Raw genomic sequence first — 20354 nt, 5'->3', positions numbered from 1 at the left:
ATCAGAGAACTTCGTCCTTGGTCTTCCACTCTAATTATTCTCTCTTGACTCCTGCACATGTTGTGTATTACCCGTCTCTCCCTATAGTTTACCTCTATTTTCCTCGTCTTGCACAATTTGACATTGTCGAATGCTTTTTCCAGGTCGGCAAACCTTAAGAACGCGTCTTCATTTTTCTTTCGTCTTGTTCCCATTATCAACCGCAACGAAAGAACTGCCTCACTGCCGCCTTCACCTTTCCTATAGCCCAACTGATCGTCCTCTAACACATCCTCAGTTTTCTTTTCCATTCTTCTGCTGTGAAGGTGAATTTGCGATAATTCTCGCACTTGTCGGCTCTTGCAATTTTCGGAATTGTGTGGATGATATTGTTCTGAGAGTCAGATGATATGTCGCCAGACTCATACATCCTACTCACGAACGTGAGCAGTCGTTTAGTCACCAATTCCACAGTGATTTTAGAAACCCTGATGAGATGTTTCTGATTCTAATACTGGATAAGGTTTTTTTGACCTGTCTACAGGCTGAGGCAGTCTATCATACAGTAATTTCTTTTTCGATTTCTTCACATTTTTCATGCAGCCATTTCATCTTAGCTTCCCTGCATTTTCTATTTATTTCATTCCCAAGCGGCTTGTATTTCTGTTTTCTAGAATTTTCCTGGACATTTCTGTACTTCCTTCTTTCATCGACCGATTGAAGTTTTCTTCTGTTACCCAAGGCTCCTTTGCAAATACCTTCTTTGTAGCAGTGTTCTTGTTTCCAACTTCTGTGATTACTGTTTGTAAAGATGTCCATCAATCTTCAATTGAACTGTCTGGTGTGCTGTTCATTATTGAAGTATCTATAGCCTCAGAGAACTTCAAGTGTATCTCTTCATCCATTAGTACTTCCGTAACGCACTTCTTTGCGTTATGATTCTTTATGACTAGTCTTTTAAACTTCAGCCGACTCTTTATCCCTACTGAACTGCTCTTTCTGGTGCTGGGTAAGCATTACGATCCAGTATTTGATATCGGAACCTCTGCCTGACCATGATGTAATGTAACTGAAATCTTCCCGTGTCTCCTGGGATTTTCCAATTATACCTTCTCCTCTTGGATTCTTGAACGGGGTATTCGCTATTATTTGCTGAAATTTATTGTAGAACTAAGTCTTTCTCCTCTCTCATTCCTAATACCAAGCCCATATGTTCGATAACCCTTCCTTCCAACTCCCTTTACGTACTGAATTGCCTGTTCCATATCCTCATATACTTTCTATATCTCTTCATCTTCAGCGTCCGCCCCGATAGCTGAATGGTGAGCGTGACGGACTGCCGTCCTAAGGTGCCCAGGTTCGATTCCCGGCTGGGTTGGGGACTTTTCCGCTCAGGGACTGGGTGTTGTGTTGTCTTCATCATTTCATCCCCAACCGGCGCGCAGGTCGCCCAATGTGGCGTCGAATGTAATAAAACCTGCACCAAGGCGGCCGGACCTGCCCCGTAAGGGGCCTCCCGGCCAATGAAGCCAAAAAGCTCATTTCCATTTTTTCATCTTCAGCCTGCAATTTCAGCATGCTTACCCGAACTACCCTTGTCGGTATTGGTTTGCTGTCGATTCTGATGAGAAGAACCCTATCACTGAACTGTTCACAGTATCTCGCTCTCCTATTCCTATTCATAACGAATCCTACTCCCGTTATAGCATTTTCTGCCAGTGTTGGTATTACTCTATACTCATCCGACCAGAGAGCCTTGTCTTTTTCTCATTTCACTTCAGTGACCCCCGTTATATTTAGATTGAGCCTTTTCAGTTCCCTTTTCAGATTTTCTAGCTTCCCTACCAGGTTCAAACTTCTGGCATTCCACGCCTCGACTCGTAGAACGCTATCCTTTCGTTAATTATTCAGTCTTTTTCGCGTAGTCACCTCCCTCTTGGCAGTCCCCTCTCGGAGATCCCAATGGGGGATTATTCCGGAATTTTTTGTCAATGGGAATATCATAAGGACACTTTTTCAGTTGCAGGCTATATGTCCTGTGAATACACATTATGTGTCTTTAATTCAGTGGTTTCCACTGCCTTCTGCATTCTCATGCCGTTGATCATTGCTGATTCTTCCCCCTTTAGGGGCAGTTTCCAACCCCAGGGGCAAGAGACTGACCTGAATCTCTATCTGCTCCTCCACCCTCAATGACAGAACCGTTGGCCGAATGAGGGTAATTTCTAATGCCGGAAGTCTTCGGTCGCCAATGCTGATGATTTTTATTCAAAATTACATGATAGCGAGGTTCGAACTTGGGATCGAGGACATTTTGATTACTAATCAAAGACGCTACCCCTAGTCCACAGGTGCACTGGTCCCAATAGTTTAGGCACCAATAAAAGAATACGAGTGACAAATTCGGGTGGTATCAGGTAGGATAGAGTAAAGAGTTCACGAAGCACCTCCAACCAGTGAGGTAGCATTAAGGCGGTGAAAGCCCAGTAGAACTCCTCCAGAAGACCATCTGGTCACAGCGACGTCTTCTTCGCCATCTTGTCGATCGCGTCCGCCATCTCGTCAAAGGTGTCGGCTCTGTAATTGTGAGGGTGCATTCAGGAGCAGGACAGAGGTGGTCCGTTCGTCGTCGTAAAAGTGGCCATAACGGTCAGCGAAGGCAGACACCACTGCCGGCTGCATTGTGTGGCGAGTGCGACTAGAGGTGTAGTGAGTGGAGACGAAGAATCGACGTCAGCGATGCAGGGTGGACCATGGACGGCGGTTACTCGCGTAGACCATCGTGTCGTCGCAAACGCACCACGATGTTGCACTATTAACGCCTCTAGAATGTGAGGAGACGTGCTTTAGTACGTTGGCGTTCCTCTCAGGTGACGATAGGAATGCATTGAGCTCGCGCCGAACAGTGTAGTGAAAATTGGTGGTTACTATTAAAAACAGTCTTGATCACGATTTATTTAACAAGGTGACCGGTTTCGACCACTACTGTGGTCATCTTCGGACCATTGAGTAGGAACCTCTTTCTGTTAGAGGATCACTGATTCTCTAACAGAAAGAGGTTCCTACTCAATGGTCTGAAGATGACCACAGTAGTGGTCGAAACCGGTCACCTTGTTAAATAAATCGTGATCAAGACTGTTTTTAATAGTAATTATTTATAAGACATTGATCACTGCTGTTCCCATAATGCATTCAAAAGTAAAATTGGTGGTGTCCTGATTCGACGCCGCTGCTCCTTGCCACACTGTAGGAAGATCTGGGTGACTGCAGGCTGCACCCGGTTCAGCCACCAGGACGGCCTTGTAGCGGCAGTGCGCTGTCAGCAGTGCGGTTTGCAAGTAGGGAAGTGTAACCTTCCGTAACACTTTGCTGCACCAGACCGACTGACGTGGTAGATGGCGCAATGGTCTAAAAACTCAAGGGGCCATTTTTTCTGTTTGGGATATCTCGTTTCCAAGGTGGACAGGGACATAAAACCGATATAGTCTGCTCGCAGAATCTTCTGTATAATGGATAGACGAGGATTGGAACTTATATAGTGGCAACTATTTATTGACAACCGATACAAAAGAGTTACATGTTTTCACTTGTTACTGTCGTTCAAAGAAGTCACCAGCGTTTTGTAGAACCCGTTGTGGAAGGCGTAGTATACCGTTAGCAGAGCCTGTTCTGTTGATGGTGCGAATGGAGCGGTCTACTGCCTGTCGAATCTCTGGAACAGTTGTGAAGCGAATGGCACAAAGTAGTTCCTTCATCTTCGGAATCAAATCAAAGTCACAAGGACTTAAGTCCGGGGAGTATGGTGGATGGTACAGTACTTCTCAGTCCCATCGACCGAACACAGCAGCCACAGCTTGCGCTGTATGAGACCACGCATTGTCGTGCAAAATGATGGGTGAGTTGCGCAGAAAGAGTCGCCGCTTCTTTCGCAAAGGTGGTCGTAGGTGATGCTCCAAAAACGAACAGTAATACGCGGCGACACTTTCTGCGCAACCCAACCATCATTTTGCACGACAATGCGCGGACGCATACAGCGCAAGTTGTGGCTTCTCCGTTCGGTCGACTTAAGTCCTTGTGACTTTGATTTGATTCCGAAGATGAAGGAACCACTTCCTAGCATTCGCTTCGGAACTGTTCCAGAGATTCGACAGGCAGTAGACCGCTCCAATCGCACCATCAACAGAACAGGCTCTGCTGACGGTATACTATGCCTTTCACATCGCTGGCAACGGGTTCTGCGCAACGCTGGTTACTACTCTGAAGGACAGTAACAGGTGCAAACATGTAACTCTTCTGTATCGGCTGTGAATAAATGGTTGCCACAATTGAAGTTCCGTCCCTCGTAACCGGGCCATCGGAGTGGGTCATCACCCAAACGTCAACGAGACGAAAGTCTTCGACGAAGGTACACAGCATAGGCCATGCCGACTAATCAAGTGAATCGTCCTTCAGGTGAGGATGCAGTTGAAATCGCCGCCCACAACGAAGCAATAAAAGCATCTGGAAATCGGATGGGCCACGTCATCTGCGAAGAACGTGGACCGCTGCCGCCGATTCGTGAAACCAGATATCGATGACGTGCACGCCAAGGATTGTTTGTTACTGCCACGTCCTGGCCGGACGGGAGGCGTGTCATATCCATGACCGGGGCCCTCCGCTTATGTAAAAGGCTACTCCGCACCCCGAGTGATTGGCTACAGACGTGTACGTGTCATAGAAGTAAACTGGTGGTAGCGTGGCAACACAAACTTGCTGGAGAAGGGCGGCGCCGATCAGGGGCGCAAAGCATATCACGGAGGAACAGCAACTTTGGTGCAGTGCCGACGGTGCTGACGTCCGGTGTGGCGAACCGGTACGTCCGTGCTAGCAGTGCTGGACGCGCGTCTGCCATGGCCAAGGCGGTGTGAAGTGGGGACCGAAAACCGCAAGGAGGGCCCGCACCCTCTGGCCGCCGTGCGTCGATTCCGATATTAAAGAACAACCTCGTCCGGGGGTGGTAGACAGTCCTGTGGAGGAGGCATTTCGTCCCTCACGTCGTCACCTCACACGTCCCTGTGCCGAAGGTCTGTCCAGTGTCCATGTGAGCGTCATTTTCGCGATAGATCATGAGACGTCGGCAGGAAGACAGGAGTCGGGACCTCCGCACCAGTCGTTACGATGTATCCTGCAGTATCCACTGGTTGACCATCAGGCAAAAAAAAAACTTGTTGTTCATCGCTAGTGCCGTCCGGTGACATCTGCGCGGGACCTTCCGCTGCTTAGCCTGCGCCTCCATTATCTTGGGAAAGAGGACCCGTGAGCGAGTGGCGATGTTTGCGCCGAAGCGGCGAGCTTTGTTTACGTTCGCAGACGACGGCTAGGAGGAGTGTCGACTTGGTTCGAAGACTTCGGTCGGTACAACGAAGGAGTCGAACAGGTATCGTGGAGAGGTACCCGTCTCCATGGCGTCCGTCGTGGGAGTCAGGGTGGCGGCCGTTTGGTCCGATGGAGCGACTGTATCGTCCTAAGTGCGGTGGGATGGCGGGACGTGTCGATCCGACAGACCGTACGACGGACTGGTCGATGCTGTAGGCGTGGCGAGGACCGACACGTAAATTTTTGATAGCGGAGTCAGCGTAGGTGACACGGACACTTCTGACAAGGGAGCTGATTTCAAGAATCGATGTCCCATGCATGAACCAGCTTTAAACATGTGATCACCTTACAAATGAGTTAGTATTTGACGGGGAGCATATAAGCGAGTAAACGTTTAGGAAAGATTTGAAATTATAGAAACATAAAGATTTTTGGAAATCGCTAAGTGATCTTATTATAAAACACTGGAAGAGCGTAGTCTGGGTAATTTGTGCTTCGTTTTAATCAAAGGTTGTTTTTTCATCAATGTTTACGACATCATATCTTCTTAAGTTCAAATGGCTCTGAGCACTATGGTACTTAACAACTGAGGTCATCAGTCCCCTAGGACTTAGAACTACTTAAACCTAACTAACCTAAGAACATCACACACATCCACGCCCGAGGCAGGATTGCAGCCTACGATTGTAGCGGTCGCGCGGTTCCAGACTAAAGAGCCTAGAACCACTCGGCCACCGCGGCCGGCCTATCTTCTTAAGTATATTTCGTACAATGATATAATGTTGCAGGCCTTTTCTGTGGAATATGTGGATAATGGCTGGAAAACGCGTTTGGAATAGAGTTATTGGTAGAGAAGTAATAAGTTATATGCCATGCCTGATGATGATGTTTTACTGCATGAACAGCGGAAACGTAGTAAGAGATAAACTTTTTTTCCTTTTATTATTTTGTAGGGAATTCCAGGGAGAAAAGTGTGGTAAAGGTTTGGAATTATCTCTAAAGTTTATTGGAAGATGTTAGGCGCTCTCATTCTCAAATACTAAACGAATTAGTCTAGGTAATTTGTGCGAAGTGAGTTTCGCTGCCTCAAGAGATAAAAAAGAGTTTCTAACTGTGATACATAGTTGTCTGTCTGTGCTAAACCTTTAACATACGATCGTACCTCTCAATGCGTAGATTACGACAGAATTTTAAATTCGGTCCATCATTATATGAAATCCTGAAAAAATCAGATTCCCCCTGGAAGCCATTAGACAGGCAAGCAGCAACCGGTTCTGTGAACTGTCTACCGTACCGTGAGCTACAAAAAATATAATAAATATATAATTATATGATTATATAAAAAATTAAATATCTCAACTTGAACAGCAGTACTTCTACACTCCTGGAAATGGAAAAAAGAACACATTGACACCGGTGTGTCAGACCCACCATACTTGCTCCGGACACTGCGAGAGGGCTGTACAAGCAATGATCACACGCACGGCACAGCGGACACACCAGGAACCGCGGTGTTGGCCGTCGAATGGCGCTAGCTGCGCAGCATTTGTGCGCCGCCGCCGTCAGTGTCAGCCAGTTTGCCGTCGCATACGGAGCTCCATCCCAGTCTTTAACACTGGTAGCATGCCGCGACAGCGTGGACGTGAACCGTATGTGCAGTTGACGGACTTTGAGCGAGGGCGTATAGTGGGCATGCGGGAGGCCGGGTGGACGTACCGCCGAATTGCTCAACACGTGGGGCGTGAGGTCTCCACAGTACATCGATGTTGTCGCCAGTGGTCGGCGGAAGGTGCACGTGCCCGTCGACCTGGGACCGGACCGCAGCGACGCACGGATGCACGCCAAGACCGTAGGATCCTACGCAGTGCCGTAGGGGACCGCACCGCCACTTCCCAGCAAATTAGGGACACTGTTGCTCCTGGGGTATCGGCGAGGACCATTCGCAACCATCTCCATGAAGCTGGGCTACGGTCCCGCACACCGTTAGGCCGTCTTCCGCTCACGCCCCAACATCGTGCAGCCCGCCTCCAGTGGTGTCGCGACAGGCGTGAATGGAGAGACGAATGGAGACGTGTCGTCTTCAGCGATGAGAGTCGCTTCTGCCTTGGTGCCAATGATGGTCGTATGCGTGTTTGGCGCCGTGCAGGTGAGCGCCACAATCAGGACTGCATACGACCGAGGCACACAGGGCCAACACCCGGCATCATGGTGTGGGGAGCGATCTCCTACACTGGCCGTACACCACTGGTGATCGTCGAGGGGACACTGAATAGTGCACGGTACATCCAAACCGTCATCGAACCCATCGTTCTACCATTCCTAGACCGGCAAGGGAACTTGCTGTTCCAACAGGACAATGCACGTCCGCATGTATCCCGTGCCACCCAACGTGCTCTAGAAGGTGTAAGTCAACTGCCCTGGCCAGCAAGATCTCCGGATCTGTCCCCCATTGAGCATGTTTGGGACTGGATGAAGCGTCGTCTCACGCGGTCTGCACGTCCAGCACGAACGCTGGTCCAACTGAGGCGCCAGGTGGAAATGGCATGGCAAGCCGTTCCACAGGACTACATCCAGCATCTCTACGATCGTCTCCATGGGAGAATAGCAGCCTGCATTGCTGCGAAAGGTGGATATACACTGTACTAGTGCCGACATTGTGCATGCTCTGTTGCCTGTGTCTATGTGCCTGTGGTTCTGTCAGTGTGATCATGTGATGTATCTGACCCCAGGAATGTGTCAATAAAGTTTCCCCTTCCTGGGACAATGAATTCACGGTGTTCTTATTTCAATTTCCAGGAGTGTATTTACGGCCCGTGTAGAGGACTTGCTGTAAAACCTAACTGCAGATCCTCTTGAACAGAGTCTAAATGCCAACAAATTTTCTGAGTGAAGTGCTTCCTTAACAGGTGCCGTAGCCTGCTTCATTAGGAGTATACGGTGCTACATAACGTGCTTTAAAAATATTACACAAAATAAAAGAGGACCGAGTGCTTAACTAATGATCAAGGTTACAACGTCTAAGACATGAGTCCGCGGAAGCGGAGAATAGTTTCCTTACGTTAGTATTATTATTTCTTTTCAAAATAACAATTCACAGCAATCTGTGCCACCTGTCCTGATATATTAGTGTATTCATTATAATGATAATAATAATAACACGAAGTGAGCTATTCGAGGAATGGTGTCTAACTGGATCCGGTTTGCTCAATGGCTCACGAGAAAGAAGTGCTGAGGGACGATAAAAAGAGATAAAATCACCTAAAACATTTGATGGACGAATGTCTATCAGCAAGTCTCTTTGTAAGCTTTTATTGTTTCTACTAATAACTAGAAGGTTGTATTTAATCAAAACACTTCGACCGTATCCCATTTCGTAATATGATAACATCAACAAATCAAACGTTCCAGATATAATGTTCAGACCAGCTGCATACGATCAGCACATTGTATACCAGGTTTTCTCTCGGGTAAGGCCTGCACTGCACCCAGGCATCTGAGGGGAAGGGTGCGGGAACCTTGCGATGTCTCTCCTGCACTGCCTCTTCTCCAGCGGGCTAAACGTCCAAGAATGCAGTGCTAGACCACTTCGTAGAAATTCATCTCCTAATCAACGCAAAAATTCAGTCTCTTCCAGGAAAATGAGTCGGGCTACAGTAGTAAGCGATAAGTGTGTGTGTGTGTGTGTGTGTGTGTGTGTGTGTGTGAGAGAGAGAGAGAGAGAGAGAGAGAGATAAAGTTCCGAAAATGTTTGAAATTATGTAAGAAGTTTGCTCTCATTCTGATACACTATGTGAATACAAAGAAAAGTGTGTTAATTCCTAAGGGACCAAACTGCTGAGGTCATAGGTCCCTAGACTTACACACTAGTTAAACTAACTTATGCTAAGAACAACACACACACACACATGCCCGAGGGAGGACTCGAACCTACGGCGGTAGGGGCCGCGCAATCCGTGACATGGCGCCTCAAACCGCGCTGCTACTCCAGAGCGGCGGCTCATATCAAATACGACATGATTTCAAATATCATGTTACATGATATGCAACTAGTATACAGTTTTTATACTGACCTGATGGCGACTAACCGAAACACGTAGTGGTAACAAAGCACGCACTCGCCTTAAAAACTTGTTAAGCGACTCCAAAGCTGAGACAATACGACAGAAAAGAAATGGAAGACATCAACATCAGCGAAAGCTTTAAGACACGGAACTTCGGAGGTCCTGCAAAAGTAATCAGAAAGAACCCGTTCATCAGCATTACAAAAATTGTGAACGAAATTAGTACCACCCTGACGTCCGTTTTGTAGTCCAGTAGCAGTTGTTCAAATCAGAATCTCTTCTCTCTGAAAGAGCTCCGATAAGACGAGTCTTATCTCTCGCTTCACGTGAGACACTCTGATTATGTCACTTGAACATACTAACAGCCGGGACCCCTTTAGGAATGTCATCGGTCACGAGCCAAGACCGTCTTAACTGCTCTCCGTAAGTTATCATTACTTTTGTTACTTGTTTAATATTCAGTCTAAGCTCAAAACGGACAGAAGAAAATCTGAACGTAGTTAAACGTTTTTTTAAACAAGTAAAAAGGTCTCGAACCATTACGGAACGTTACTTAAAACACGTCTATAGCGCTGATCCGTCAACACATATTCAGGTAAAGACTACCAATGCGAACATGTTACCATACGAACAGATTTTCTTGAATGTAGCCTATATTTGTACGCACCAAAGCTTACAAGATCGATTTTAGTAGTTGCATCTTGTTTATTTCTCTTTCAAGGAGAAAAAGCACATGCCATACATGCCAGAACATATCTTTCTCTGAAGTAGGTAAGACTTAGCACATACCTCTCAGTAAGCCACAAGCCGTTATCTTCCAGTACCGGAACTGTGTGTTGTGGATTTCTCTGTAACAAGAGCAGTTCCAGCTAACAACCTCGAGTAAAACTTTAAAGATCGCTTTTAATTAACGATACCATAAAACGTACCCGGCTTAAGATATTAAAAGTAAAGTCAGTATGCCATTAACTAATGATAATTCTGCCAACAACGCTATTACATATATTTAATGCTAATTAAGTAAGATCATTACAGCATAATCTAATTCTTAAAGAATATGACTTTCTTAGTAAAAGCGTAAAAAATTGCAAGGGTATGTCATTCTACATACTTTGATTCATTATCTGCATGGTGAAATTGAGAATTATTCCAGATAATATAAATTCCGTTAAGATTTTGCAAGTTGTCTAGTTGAGCTAATTTATAGCCACGTTGTAGCTGGACACAAACTCGTTACCTTCAACCATTCAGGCGTCCTCAGATCAACCCTCGGATTGACATTAACAATTTTCAGATCGACTCCAACAGCACCAGCCACGAGACGAACTAAGCGGCACGGGATGCTCAGGTTGCTGTTGTAGAGAGTCAACGGCGACATGGCTGTTCCTACAAAACAACGCACATCTTAAATAGTTCACAATACGGTTGGCAGCTCTTTTGCACTCGTAGGTTTACGGGCACACGTTCATCGATCAAGTAACACCGTTCGACAACGTAAAACGGCGCAAGGTATTTGAAATTAGCAGAAAAGTAGGTAAAGCTGTTGGGAAAGACGGATAATATACAATATGTAGAATATGTAATAAAAACAATATGAGTGAATATGACCAAGACAGTAGTACATGGATTAACAACGGCGCAAAAGAAAGGATGCAGACTCTCTCCGCTAGTGTTAAACCATCAAAGAAGCAATGACGAAAACAAAAGGAACGTTTAAAAGTGTCATCAAAGTTATAGCAGAAAAGATATTAATGGCAAGATTCGCTGATGATATTGCAATCCATACCGAAAGAGAGAAACAATTACAGGAGCGGTTGAATGGAATTATTTAATAAGCGCATAATATGGTTTGAGCGCAGACTAAAGATATAGGAAACTACTGAGGAGTAGAAGAAAACAGTTTAGCGATGAACTTAAAATGACAATTTTGCACCATGACTTTTGCTACCTTTGAAGCAAAGTAGCCTATGAAGGACGAAGCGAGGATGATATAGCAAGGAATCTAGTACAGGCAAAGACGACATTGTAGGCCAAAATAAGTCTATTACTCTGTTGTGCTAAAGTTAAGGAAGAAAATAACTTTCGCAAGACGTGTCACTGCCAAGTAACATACCTCGATGAAACTTGGACGTTACATAGAAACAACTGCTACAGTATAGTACAGAACGTGAATGAAAGAAATAAAGAATGAAACGAGGAGAAATGAACGCTTTTATTCAAAGGTAATAACTACAGTGAATTAACCGGGATCTTCTGGTTCCAAGAGCTGATCCAGCTGCGCTCTTCAATATGGTGTGCATTGTCATCCGTAGAAATGAAGTCGCGGCCGAATGCACCCTTGAAAAGACCCACATAAAAATGGAGTACAGTGTCACAATAACGTTGACCGGAGAATAAACAAAGATTTGTTGGTCAGTATGTCGATGCAACTTTATACCTCCCGACACTGAAACGCCTGCGTCACCTTGACGATCACGTTCGACAGTATTCTAAGTGCAACGCTTACCGTCATGTGGGAAGAGGCGTGAACATCTAATGCACACGGGAGTATTTCCGAACATGGTCGTTTTGGTGGTCCAGGCGTTATGGTGTCGGGAGATGTAATGTTGCATCGGCATACTGACCTCCAAATCTTTGACTCACCAGTCAACGTCAGTATGACACTGTATTCCTTTCCAGTGTGCGGCTCTTCAGGGGTGCATTCGGCTCTGACTTCATCTCCAGCGTTCCGTGTCTCAGTCTGCATACCCTTATAGGATTTCTTTGTTGTCTGTATGTCTGTGTGATTGCTAAGAACCCTTTTTCTCAGGACTGGGTAGACCTATCAACTTCAAATTTATGTCACGTACTGAAGTCTATTTTCCCTTACGTGTGCAAAAATTTAAAGCTTCTAAGCCACTTCAGTCAAAATATATGGCCATTTATGTTACATATTTTGATACTCGAAAACTCACGCATCAAAACCTATAGGGTGCTTCCTGTTTCTTAGAATCATGAAATTTGGCGAGAATAAACATCTCGCAGTACAAGTAAAGGGCAAAATCCGAAAACTGCTAATTTGCAATCATATCACACGAAAATATTTTTGTCTCTTCTTCATGCATCTGTTTGATTATCTGATACGACTCGTATTCTCTGGAACAGTTTGACGTAACTATTTGAAATTTTTGTCACGTTTTATGATGTTCTTTTGGCGACGTAAAAATTGTAAGCTTCTATATAAATGCAATCAAAAGACATGGGTATTTATGTCACATATTTTAATACTCGCTAACTCACTCATCGAAACCTATAGGGTACTTTCCGATGACGTAGAATCATGAAATTCGACGAAAGGCACGGTTTCACACTGCAAGTAAAGTAAAAACATTGAAATTCGTGAAACTGTAACCATATCTCATACCAAATATATTTTGCCACTAGACCATACATTGTATTCATCACCCTTAAAAAGCGTAATAGACGAATATAACTGCAAGCAAGCGTAAAATGTAATTTTTAGTATGTTTTAGTAAGTAAATAAACACTGTTTTACTACATAAACTCTCTATCTACATATATAAACTGAAGTCCGCTGGTCGCTTCTTTTAGTGTGTCCGGGCTAGTCTGAGTGTGGAACAACTGTACAGATGTTGGTAAGCTATTGGAATTTCCGGGACCAGTATCTTCGATGTCGATAATAGGCAAAAATCGTTGAGTTTATCGATTCCCAGGATGGATATATATAAGTTTCTACGAAATCCTCAGTCGCTAGTCCTACTCGCATGAGGCCAATTTTCTTATGGTTGCCGTGCGACCGCATCGAACAGTGCAGGTGGAGGAAGTTTTGGAAAAAGGCGATATTCAGTGAATGAACTGACCTTCCCGTTCCCTCGTCTTAAATTGCATCGAGAGCGTGACTTTTTGTGCGTCTCACTGCGTGATTCCTACACTTACCTTTTGTACAAAAACGTAGCAGTTCTTTCTATGTAAGGTCAAATTCCATGTAGGAATTGTACTTGGCAGTGACACACAATGCGAAAGTTACATTCGTCCTTAAGCTTTGGAAACTAATATAGTATCAAATGCAACACATAATTTGAGGAGAAAACTTCTGAGAACGTGCGTCTGGAGCACAGCGCTCTACAGAAGTGAATCGCAGATTGCGGGAAAGCCGGAAGAGAAAGGAATCGACGCGTATTGCGTGGTGTTGCAAAAGGATGCTGAAACTTAATTAGAATTATAAGAAATGAGGATATCCTGTGGTGAATCGTTAAGGAAAGGAATATTTGGAAAATGCTGATAAGAAAAAGGCATTGGTAAGCTATCGGGGAACAACGTCCATGCTGCTAGAGGGAGTCGTATACGGTGAAAACTACACAGGAAAAATTGTCATTTCCCTACATGTTTACTTTTTTATTATGTTTACATTTAGATGACTGATTTGCAAGAAAGTAAGAACTGAGGTGAATGAGTTGAAAGAAAATTATGTTAGTAGATATAATTTATAGGTTCAGACTCAGGCTCATTGTTATAAGGAAAGCCATCCAGTAACATGACTAAATTTATCATCCTTTATAAAGGAAAATTTCAATATGCCACCTAGAAAAACAGACGGACCATCAAGGACAGCGAGGGACCTAATGCCTTTTACCTTCACCTTATTTTTCTTATTGGTCCCAGTATTGATTTCAGTGTTATCAATCACCTTGGCCCACCCTACAACATCCACATTCGTCGATACAAAAGGCATCATACAATAAAAATAAGATGTATCTATGTCCTTATTAAAAACTTCACCAACATTAAAACTAATGTAAGTACTGATGTCACAATTGTTAAAACTTTCAAGGCCACCTACACTTTCAACACCTCCACAACAAACAATAGCCATGGTAAGCTATCCAGTACCATAACTAAATTTCTCATCCTTTTTAAGAAAAAAATTCAAAATACCACATGTATCGTAAGATTCCTTTCATACTATGGACTCGTGGACATCGTAAGGTGGATCAAGATGAAGTGTGTGTAAGGGATCTGGCGTTTGTAAAGGTATAAAACTTGTTGGTGATTTGACTGTATATTATCATAAATGAAGAACTCTGGTCCCCCACCCCTTCCCCAAAACAAACACACTACACACTGATCTTGCCAAAAGCGAGAAGCGATTCTTGGTGCTGTAGTCTGAGGGCACTCTGGGATGCTATCTGTGTTGCACCCCTGTGCATCTCTGTGAATCACAGCTCGATTATGTATTGCAGCACAGAGCTGCATTGCCACACGTAGTTGCGTGGGTTGCCTGTGGTTATAAGCAGTCTTTATTTTTTCATACAATAATAAGCCTATGACTGAGCCTGAGTGAAATATGCTTCTAAATCCTTACATTTGCCCTCTAGCCACAGCTGCTTAGCAATTTTGCACTTCCTGTTAGTTTCACTTTTCAAACGTTTGTAATTCCTTTCTCCCACTTTGTTTGCTGCAGTTTTAAATTTTTTCTTTTCATCAATAACCCTTTAAACTGTATTTATAAGCTCTTATGTAGACAAGTTTTTACCATGTCTGCTGCTGTCAGATAAAATAATTGCCTTATATTTCATGTACAAAATAGTACTCATCATAACATTCAACTGTCTGTATTTTGAATGTTAAGTAACCTGTTTGTATTTGCGGCTACTAGATGGCACTCTTGGTGTAATGTTCACCTGCCTGCAATTGGTAACGCGTGCGCCTCAGTCTGATGCAACAGCTCGACTTCTCTGTACTGTTTTATAAATTTTGGACTAAAGCTTTATTGCTTGATATTTAATTTTATACATGACATATAAGTAATGTTTCTTTTTGTACTACTAGTTAGTACTTAAAAAAAAAATTCCTGTAATTTTGTAATTATGTTATAGGCCAGTTTGAGAGTTTTACTTCTGATGAAGGTGCTCTTAGCAGTGCCCAAACCTAGGTCAAAAGACTTCTTTTTTGTGACTGAGGGCTGCCATTTCTTTAATTTTGCTGCTATCCCTATTCAGGAGCCGCACATTTGTCTCACCTCCCAACACATGACTTTCCATTATGGTTGCACCTATGGTGACTTTGTTGGACAGGGTAGCGTTTGGCAGCACAGATATAAACAGTAGGAGCTCTCATCATGTGGGTGGGCATTGTCTTGCTGAAATGTATGCCCGGGAGGGCTTGTCATGAAAGGAAACAAAACGGGGCATAGAATATCGTCGACATACCACTGTGCTGCAACGGTGCCAGGGACGACAACCAAAGGGGCCCTGCTACGAAATAAAGTATAAAGTATCATCCCGAAGCATCACTCCTGGTTATTGGGTCGTATGGCAGGCAACAGTCAGGCTGGTATCCCAAGGCTGTCAGGGGGCGTTCCCAGACACGTCTTCGGCCCAGAATCTGGAGACGTCCTGGACAGCAGCGGGATACGAACCTGATTGTTGCCCGCCATACGGCCCGACCAACAGGGGTGACGGTCTTCGTTGGCATTATATTTCATAGCAGACCCCTTGGGTTGCCGTCTGTGGCACCCCTACAGCACAGCGGTACGTCGACTATATCCTCCGCTCTGTTGCGTTTCCCTTCATTGCAGGCCCTGTTCGTCTTGCATTCTAACACGATAATGCTCCCCTACACATGACGAGAGTTTCTGCCGCTTATCTTCGTGTTTGCAAAACCCTACCTTGGCTAGCAAGGTCGTCAGATCCCTTCGCAATTGAAAACGTTTGGAAGGTTAGGGACAGGGCCCTTCGACCAGCTCGGCATTTTGACGATCCAACGCGCCTTTCGGACAGAGTTTGGCACGACATCCCTCATGACGATACTCGACAACTTTATCAACCAGTGCCAAGCCGAATAACCGCTTGTATACGGAACAGAGGTGGACCGACGCGTTATTCACTTGCTCAATTTGTGAGGCTCTTTCTCTTAAACAAATCATCCAATTTTTCTGAAATTGTAAACATTTGTTTGTCTGTACATGTACATCAGGTATACCGATTTCCGTGCAATTTCGAAAATTCCTTCGTAATGAGTTCTTTTTTTTTCTTAGAGTGTAAATCCTACTGTAATACCATACCACTTCGACATTTATAATCGGAGTGAGAGATTATAATCTTGCAAATTTCGGATATAAAACCAAGACTCTTCCATACACAAGTGCTGACGAATTAAACTTTAACATCACAGTGGTGATTCCTGCTAGAGATTCGTTCACTGCAAGTCTGTAATGTCGTCTGTTAATTAACTCCGCACTGTTCAGATTATATCACATCTATCCTCATTATTTTAATTCTTGCATTGACCACTTCGAATATCGCTTCGAATCTTATTTTGCAGATGGATTTCACTGCATGCACATTTGCTACAATCGCAAGCTTATGAAAATGATTACACGTCTACAGGAAGCGCTTCCTTTAGTCAGAAAATAAATTTTAATTTTTATCTTGTAAAATGACTTTTCACACCTCGGGTGTTGAAAGACGGAAGAACAAAATAACTAAATATATAATTATAGTCATTAGTACAGTAGGCAAAGCTATTGTCTTTCACCCACCTTGTCTGATAAATATTTCCAAACAATAGCCGTCTGATAAAAGGAGGAAGGATAGTATAACGCATAAAACATGCAGATTACGTGGGATTACTAAGTGAAAATGGTAAAGCAAGTACCAATATGTGAGGAATGTGTACTAAAGATAAATTTATTTTTAGAAGGTAAGCAAAGAAGATGAAAAAGCTAAAATTTTTGATGAGTTAGTGGAACAAGCTGTTAACTTCACCTACCTAGTATGTAAAATAACCAGAACTCTATCAAGAAAGGACAGCGACTGCAAAATAAATGTTTTAAAGAAGGAGGAGTATTCTGTGTGGTTTATGAAATAAACAGTTAGGTAGAAGACTAGGGAAGCGGTTTGTGTGATGTGTTGACCTGTAACTGTACCCCAACATGGACCATGCCACGCAAAGGATTTTGAGATGAGGCTCTAGACAAGAATGGAAGGTGTGAAATTATGGATATAATAGGGCGTGAGCTTGTGTTCCACAGGGTTAATTAGGGAAGACGATTACTGGAAACAAAGAGGAGGAAAAAATAGGCTTGGCACTGATTGACAATAGACTATATAGTACAGTATACTCTACGGAGAATGATGACTATGAAGAGGAACAGAGAAACAAAAAAAATATCCGCTAATTGACATCAAGAGAAATGCATCACACGCAGCTACGAAAAGGTTGTGTGAAAACTGAGAGGACCGATTAGTGTTGAGTGTGGGCAGTGACGGACCTACCTCATGAACAGGACATACCACCGTTATCATCACTATCGGAAAGAACCGTAATGCTGCTGACAAAGCTGGATTAGGAAAGTGAACAACACAAACTATAAAAGTCTTTCTTTACACTGAGAAATCCGAATAAACGAACAACCCAACCAGGAGGCTCCATAAGCCGTAGACAGAGAGAGTAACAAACAACAATAAATACGCAGACTGATACAACGAGTGTCCCATAAAGAAATCAACTTCTGAATGCCCAATAACATACAAATTTATTTATGAACTTAAGTAATTTGTATAACTGCGGTGCATCCTATCTACGATCATATACGTAATAAATTACTCTAATGCCCTCCACGACTATGCAGTCACACTCTCGTTCTTTCGACAAAACTTTCACTAACTTTTCGGCATACGTGCACCTCTGGTTCTGAAATTACATGGCTGAACCTCGGACATGAGCTCTAGAAGTGATCGTACTTCTTTGCCGTATACAAAAGAATTCAAATACCCCACAGAAAGAATTCACATGGTGCCACATCATAAGACCTGGGCAGCCAATTCACGTCCCCGTTACTGGAAATCGCCCGGCCAGGGAACCTCTCTCGTAATAAGCCCATTTCTGCAATCCATTTTTATGATGTTACACCATATTGTTGAAACCAAACCTCTTCAAGCATTCACATGATCTAGTTCAGACCGTAAAAACTATCTTAACACACTTCTGTAGTGTTCGCTGTAGTGTATACATTAAATGCGCTTTCGGGGCCATATTCGAAGATGTTCCGTCCAGTTACGCCCTCAACTCAAATTATACACCAGTCACACGTTGCCGATGTAATGGCTTCTACTTAATTACAAGAGAGTTTTCTCTGTCCCAAATCCCACAATTTTCCTTGACCACAAAACCAGTCAACTGAAAGTACGCCTCATCAGTCAACATCATTTTCTTGATGAAATTGTTGTTCGCTCTTTGTTTTGCGAGCACTGAGTGTATAAAGATTTGGCGTATAACGTTTTGCGCTTTTCGTGGGTTGTTTGCCTTCATTGTTCGTCTCAGTTGGTCTTTATAGCTCCAAAGGCGTATATTTTCTTTCAGAAATCAGTGCATGCTTCTTCTTGGAATATCCAGTTGTTGAGAAAGTCCACAAATAGATTTCATCAGATTTTGGGCAACATTGTCACACTCAATGGCGATTTTTTTCCGCAGACCGATTAACACGTGGCTAATGTTCACAATCGAAGTGGTGTTCTCAAATATAGAAAACAGTCTCTTCACAGTTGAATTGTTGGGTACATTACATTGATCAAGTATTTCACAGAGTTTGCAAAGGATCTATGCAGAACATTCTGCACTGTTGTAATACTTTTTCACTATGGCAACGCTTTGTTGCGTCGTGTAGTTCTTCTTTATTAACCACAAAAAAAACTGATGAAACCTGTGCAACGTTCAAGGCTACCAACTTACTAGACCAAAAATGGCGGGAATTTCAAAAGTACATTCTTTATGGGACACCCTTTACAAAACTACAGGGAAGAAGTCTTGCCAACTTTGACGCACCAGACGTAGAAGAGGTCAGTAAAACAAGCAACGAACGCCTCCCTACGAGCCGACTTATAAAAAAAATTACCTTGTCAGTAAAATTTTCAGTCGAGGAAGCAACCAACAATAAAATAAAAACAGTAGTAATGAAAATACAAAAAAGATACACCAGATACTGTGAAGTGTGAGTACTATGACTGTCCTAATGAAAGGTTTCGTGAGACTTTTGCAGTGAACAGCCAACCTCAGGGCCCCAAACACAAATATGACCACAGGCAAGGTACCACTGTGTCTTCCCAACTACTGGATACGCCCCTAGGTCCAAGGTCCCCGTCGTTTGTGAAGACAAACCCCGTTGACGACATCATGAAACAATTTTCGGCTTCCCCTTTAAAATGATATCAGTAAAGAAAATTAACTAAAACCTTTGTTCACAGTAGTTCAAGTGTGATATTTCAAAGTAAGAGAGAATTTCCAAAGTCGTATTCGCGCTATCTCTGGTACAGACGTGTTTATAATTAAAGATACAGAAGGGTTACGTATATTTTATGTACTGTAATTTGTTAATTATACTTGTCATTCAATTGTATGAGAAGCATTGCCACGCTGTTACCATTCAGTACGTGACACTACAGTTCCCTGAGCACGGGCAGTTAGTCGCCGGCTGCAGGGACCAACCACCGGCGCAGGCATAAAACCAAGCGCAGTACATCACCGTGGAACTCTGACATTATTAAGTCGGTCTACCGTAGGGAAGGCAAATGGTTGACTTCAGTTTATTGAGACTATTCCAAGAAAGTGTAGCTCAACAATAAAAGAAACATCCTACAGCGCACCTACTTGTGCGACCCATTCTTGAGTACTTCTAGGGTCTTTGGCATCCCCATCAGATCGGTTTAAAGAAAGACAGCGAAGCAATTCAGAGGCGTGCTGCTAGATTTGTTATCGGAATGTTCGATCAGTGCCCGATTATCACGAAAATGCACTGTGAACTCGAACGGCTCAATGGCTCTGAGCACTATGGGACTCAACTTCTGAGGTCATTAGTCCCCTAGAACTTAGAACTAGTTGAACCTAACTAACCTAAGGACATCACAAACATCCATGCCCGAGGCAGGATTCGAACCTGCGACCGTAGCGGTCTTGCGGTTC

The 20354-nt window shown here is 43.7% G+C and overlaps 1 protein-coding gene across 1 annotated transcript in view; it reads right to left on the bottom strand.

The window, feature by feature from the left end:
• The window catches only part of LOC124595504 (glutathione S-transferase 1-1-like), a 47116-nt gene that overhangs the window by 23388 nt on the left and 3374 nt on the right, over nt 1-20354 (bottom strand). Inside the window, exons 2-3 of the mRNA XM_047134267.1 lie at nt 10633-10781; nt 10185-10243 (exon numbers count right to left, since the gene is read on the bottom strand). Coding sequence (XP_046990223.1) covers nt 10185-10243; nt 10633-10773 — 200 coding nt within the window. The 5' untranslated portion in view covers nt 10774-10781. The remainder of the gene's footprint in view (nt 1-10184; nt 10244-10632; nt 10782-20354) is intronic.

The sequence above is a fragment of the Schistocerca americana genome, chromosome 2 (assembly GCF_021461395.2).
Source record: "Schistocerca americana isolate TAMUIC-IGC-003095 chromosome 2, iqSchAmer2.1, whole genome shotgun sequence".
NCBI lineage: Eukaryota > Metazoa > Arthropoda > Insecta > Orthoptera > Acrididae > Schistocerca > Schistocerca americana.
Note: the sequence above shows the minus strand (reverse complement) of the source record. Positions and strands in the feature narration are given on the sequence as shown.